At 42.3% G+C, this 6,000-nt stretch overlaps 1 protein-coding gene across 1 annotated transcript in view; it reads right to left on the bottom strand.

Annotated features, from left to right (window-relative positions):
- Positions 1-1,318: 1,318 nt before the first annotated feature.
- MYCT1 (MYC target 1) overlaps positions 1,319-6,000 on the bottom strand; it is a 65,602-nt gene continuing 60,920 nt past the window's right edge. Inside the window, exon 2 of the mRNA XM_066595962.1 lies at positions 1,319-3,380. Within this exon, the coding sequence (XP_066452059.1) occupies positions 2,851-3,380 (530 nt within the window). The 3' untranslated portion in view covers positions 1,319-2,850. The remainder of the gene's footprint in view (positions 3,381-6,000) is intronic.

The following is a 6,000-nucleotide window of genomic DNA, read 5'->3' as shown; positions in this document are numbered from 1 at the left end:
TATGTATATTTTGTGCGGCAAACTGGACGCACCGCTTGAAATGGCTAATTAATTCCACATGTGTTTTTTCTAGTGTAATTATGCAGTGTATTATGCAGCGTATTGCAAGAACATTTTTGTACTCCCCATTGACTCCTATGGGGACCAGAGCATGCTGCGGTTTTTTTTGCGTTGCTGAAATGCACGTGCAAAACATGGAAATGTGAACTAACCCATTGAAATCAATGGGCTTTATTCTCTGCATATTGCACATGGAAATACACTCATGTGAAGGATCTCTTCATGTGACTTCTCTAAAATCGCCATAAACTCCATATACATAAATTAAAGTAATATATAAATTTAAAAAATCAATCCCTGTAGAAGCAGGCAGCCAACATGTGTCAAGGACAGTATTGCAGTGATGGCAACTACAAGTTACTTCTCTCTGTTATTAGCCAGCTAAATAATCAGTACACACCAGGGATTTTATACCTGTTCGCTGCCTGCTTCTACAGTGATTGATTTTTCTATATGGCTGACTGATAACAGAGAGCTGTAGTTTGTAGTTGCAATCCCTGCAGTACTGTCCCTAACGCAAGTTTGGCTGTCCACTTTTACAGTGATTGATATTTTTCATTTATATATTACTCTGAATCATTTATATAAATTTCATGTTGGTTTTAGAAAAGTAACATTAAGGCCTTAGTCAGACGGGCGTTTTTTGCCACGATTTGCGCATGCGCATGCGTCCGGCGATTTTATAAAACCATTGCTTTGCAATGGTATCGGACACATGAGCGCTTTTTATGCGCTCGTCCGATAAATTATAGAACAGAAATCGCAGATCGCACCTATCTGTGATCTGCGATTCCTGTTCTCTTCTCTATATGCGCTCAATGGGGCCGGCGGCAGCAGCGCCGACCCCATTGAGAACATATAGAAGACAAATCCTTCTTCTCTGCCACAGCTGTAACAGCTGTGGCAGAGAAGAACGATGTTTGCCCATTGAATTCAATGGAGCCGGCAATACAACCGACTCCATTGAAAGCAATGGGCTGCCGGCGTGCGCGGGATGAATTGTCAAGAAGGGCTTAAATATATAAGCCCCTCCCTGCAATTCATCCAGAAATGTGTTAAAATAAAAAATATATATATACTCACCCGGTCCCGGCAGACAGAGTTCAGCGCGGCCGGCAGTGGGTGTGAAGGGGGTGTGAGTCAGACCTGCCCCCTGATTGGCTCAGCGCTGAGCCAATCAGGGGGCAGGTCTGACTCACACCCCCTTCACACCCACTGCAGGCCGGCCGCACGGAACTCCGGCTGCCGGGAGCAGGTAAGTATATATATATTTTTTATTTTAACAGTTTTCTGGATGAATTGAAGGGAAGGGCTTATATATTTAAGCCCTTCCCGACAATTCATCCCACACTCGCCCGCAGCGCATTGCTTTCAATGGAGCGGGCTGTATTGCCGGCTCCATTGAATGCAATGCGCTGGACAGCTCCGGCCCGTTTCTAATGAAACGCGGCTAGGAGCAGATTTTCGGGCGATTTTCGGGCACCGGTCACGCGATTTGCGGATGCGCATCCGTCATGCGATCCGCAAATCGCGCGAAAAAACACCCGTCTGACTAAGGCCTAAAGGTAAACTTTTACTGGTTGTCCTTCTGTGATAACTATATTGGATAAAATAAATAACTAGCATAAAAAAGTTTGTCATGCATGATATTTTTGAAGAATCAAAAGCTAAGTAAAAACTATAAAGATTGTCCTTCATATAGTTTACTGTAATATCGCATTTTATAGCTTAACATGCCATATGTAGGTTATACTTCCCAAGCTAAATGAAGGTTGCTCATACATGTAGTGGTAGTGTGTCGTGTAACTAAAACACGCATGGCAAAACTGCACATAGTTTAACTACAAATTACTACAGCTTTGCAATGAATATTTTGGCCATACTGCCAGTACAGTTGAGACGCAACTGTATTAAAAAATCTTACTGCACCCTATAATGTTCCAAACTATAATATTTAGATGAGCAAGAGAGTAACTGTCCTGAAAAGGACGACTCCCCCCAAAGTGGAACCTGACCTACGTTTCCATTTCTTTTCCTAATTAAAAATAGGTAGGGGATAAAAGAAAGGAAAGATGTTAAAGACCCAGGTCATGTTCCAGTGTGGTGTTGCCCTTTTCAGGGCAGTTACTCTGAATGCTCATCTAGATATTATAGTTTGGGACATTATAGAGTGCACTTACTTCATATATATAATATATATATATATATTTAAATTTAATAAAATTGAAATTTTAATTAAGGGATACAGTACACTTTTCTGTGAATCTCGCATTAAAACCGTCTGCTTAATCAGTATGAGCTGCAGGAACATAAACTGCATTGCAAAACTGTAGTGGAAGATACTGATATATGTACAGGCACCATAGTAGTGGTATTAAGAAAAAAAACTATTTTCCTTTTAACTCCAAATGCTGAATATTGGCTGTATAGGGTTACTGTGTACATCAAAAATTAGTTTATTAAGTATGACCAAGGTTAATGGGGCATGAAAAATCCAAAATTAAATGTAAGACTTTTACTATGCAATAAAAATAGGTTTGTCAAGAAAGCAAACCACTCATACAAGCAGTTGCAAGCAAGATATAATTGATTCAGTGTTCATATACATAGTAAAAATACACTGCACAAGGTATAGAGTGAGTCAAATATTGACCCAACATCGCCTTAGTTTAAAGCAACCTAAATTTTTCTTGTAAACAGTAAGTTGGTATATTTTCTGTTTTGCTTTTCTGTGCATTGAACTATTAGTGTATGAGTTGTGTGAGTTCTTCTGTGCGAGTGCAAGAGTTTTCAAGGGTCAGGAAAAGCTTTAATGATGCTTTCATAGGCCGGAGGTGGTGTGTGAGTTGAGTTACCAAGACGTAGGCTGTTACTAGACCAGTGGAAGTCTGGACGACTAAAGTTGCTAGTAGTGTTAATTGTTGGTGATGTGCTGTTGGCACGAGGTAGAGTAACGAGTTGACTCTCAGCTTCAACTGCAAGAGGAGGAGATTGTAAAAACGGATGAAACGTGGATGCTCTGAAGCTAGGTTTTCTTGCGAATGGGTCAGGCTGCTCTTGTGAAGTTTGCCTTTGAAAAGTCAGGCTAGCTAGGCTGAGGTTGCTCCTACGTTCACAACTACTGTTACGATAAAAGCCAGATCTATTTAATGCATGATTATGAGAAGAAGTTCTAGGACGGCGACTTGATGAGCTGGTCATTCTTGGGGAAATCGATGCACTGGCACGTCGACGAGACAAGCATGTAATTAGAATCCATATTGTACCTCCAATTATCAATCCAATGGCAATGGAGACTGTAAACGATAATATTATTCCACCTGTTGAGAAAGAAAATAATATCACTGCAAATACAGAAACAAGTAAAGGAATAGAAATTAAATTAATATCCTGTGTACTTCGTGAGGAAAGGCTTCATTCATATTAGCACTTTGGTTTCCGTTTTACTGCTTAGTTATGGAAGCACAAAAATGGAAACCATTGACCTAACAGATCCGTCTCATGATGGAACCCAATGGCACCAAACAGATCCCATTGACTAATGGAGTCGGTTTGGTTTTCGTTCGGCTGTCCGGCCTTTTGTATGATGAAATAGTATTGCACACAGCACTAATACATCCTGTATTTTAATGGAAATCAGCAATAGAGGCTCCGAATGGAATTTCCGAGGCAGATGTGAACAAGCCTGTAAAGGGGTTTTATGGTTCTTACAAGCTATCCCCTATCTACAGAATAGGGGATAACTTGCTTATCGGTGGGGTCTAAGAACTGGGACCCCCACTGATCACGAGAATGGGGTCTCGGTCGAACCCCATATGATGAAGCGCAGGCCAGGCTGTGCGTGAAACACTCACTTTGCTCCATTTATTTCAATAAGGCCAGATTCACATAAGAATATGCATATTTGCACATGTAAAAGCGCACTGCTTTTGTGGGAGGAATGTTGCATTCTTGTGTGTGCATCAGCATAATTTACTACACTTTTTGCATGTGCAGGTAATGCACAATTGCACACAAAAAAATACACACCATTGCTCTCAGCCATAAGTAGATGTTTTCATATTCCTGCACAATTACGCAGTGTTTTACACATCTTATAGAATATTGCGTGTGTGTTTGCGCATCCCCACTGGCTTCCATGGGGACAATTGATGCCCAAATGTACAGAAAAATAGATCATGCTGCGAAATATGTGCATATGAACTAACCCGTTGAAATCAATGGGTTCTTTTCGCAGTGTATTGCGTGCATTAATTTTGCAAGTGAAAAAATACAGTCGTGTGAATCTGACCTAAGAGTACTGAAGATTCCCAAGTCAAACACTCAGAAATCTTTTGCTCTCTCATTGAAATGAGTGGGCAGCAATGCACCGCCTGACCTGTGCTTCATTCATTTGGGGACCGACTAGGACTCCGTTCTTGTGATCAGTGGCGATTCCAGCGGTCAAACCCCCACAGATAAGTTAGTTATCCCCTATCCCATGGATAGGGAATAACTTGTAGAAACTGGAAAACTCCTTTTAAAAGTTCATGTAAAGATCTGTTAGTTCTTATATTTTACGCTATCAGGCACCAAATGATAGAGGGGAAGATGCTGACATAAGGGATATATTACATTTTAGGGCTAATGCCCACGGATGGATTTCCGCGGTTCTATTGAACCTAATAGCTCAATGTTCACGCTACAGAATTCCATCGTATAATTCCGCAGCGTAAAATTACCCGCGGCATGTCCTATTTTCCGTGGGAATACGTGTGGATGGATTCCATTGTAGTCAATGGAAGCTGCCTGTCACGCTATACTTCCGCTGTAGCACAGCAGAAGTATAGCGTGAATACGCGCCCCGGCCCACCGCCAGGCACGTCATATGACACTGCCGGCACGTCATATGACACTGCCGGCGTGTCATGCGCTGTACTGCGCATGCCCGTCATGCAGAAGCTGCACAACAGATCCGGAGGTGAGTATTGGGGCTTGGGGGGGGCGCCGTGACGGACTCCGCTGAGGTCTTCAGCTTGCGGAGCCCGTCACGGCCGTGGTAATGAGCCCTTATGATTTGATTCATGTAAAAAGCTGTTTAAATTCTGCCACGACTTATAAACAAAGCTTATTTCCTTCACCACACAGTGATTGACAGCTTTTTTTTTCTCCATTTATACGCAGCCAGCCTAAGGGCTCATGCCTACGGCCACGTCAGAATCCGACTGCGAAATCTCGCATCGGAATCAGACCGGGCGCCCTCCAGAGACTTCATACTCACCTGCCTGGATCCGCTGCGAGTGACTGCAATGGAAGCCGTCCGTACGATCTTTCACACAAATTAAAGCATGCTGCAATTCTCCCCCGCGAGCAGAAAACCACAGTTGATTTCCGCTCGTGGGCAGGGGAGAATCGTTTACCATAGTATGTCTATGGACGGTCATTGCTGCGGAATTCGCGAGGGGGGTCTGGCCATGAATTCTGCAGCGATAATCCATCCGTGGGCATTAGCCCTTACTTTCCTTTTACTATATATTGCTCTCACATAGGGCAGCACCAGAGAACTGACAAATACGCCTCAAATATTAACTTGATTTAAAGTATAACACAGTTTAAACACCATCATACTTGTCAACAGTAGTGATTTTTGCACTACAAATCAAGTTACAAAATATAAAGTTTAATTATGCTAGCTTGTATTTAAAAAGGCTATTTTTCCACAGTTTGAGGGCATTTCTGCAATATCCGTGCAGAATATTAACAAAAGCATCAATTACACAATGTATTAATATTAGAGATGAGCGAGCACCAAAATGCTCGGGTGCTCGTTACTCGGGACGAAATTATCGCGATGCTTGAGGGTTCGTTTCGAGTAACGAACCCCATTGAAGTCAATGGGCGACCGGAGCATTTTTGTATTTCGCCGATGCTCGCTAAGGTTTTCATGTGTGAAAATCTAGG

This window comes from Eleutherodactylus coqui, chromosome 3 (assembly GCF_035609145.1).
Source record: "Eleutherodactylus coqui strain aEleCoq1 chromosome 3, aEleCoq1.hap1, whole genome shotgun sequence".
Lineage (NCBI taxonomy): Eukaryota > Metazoa > Chordata > Amphibia > Anura > Eleutherodactylidae > Eleutherodactylus > Eleutherodactylus coqui.
The sequence above is the reverse complement of the archived record's forward strand: the minus strand, read 5'-3'. Positions and strand labels throughout refer to the sequence as shown.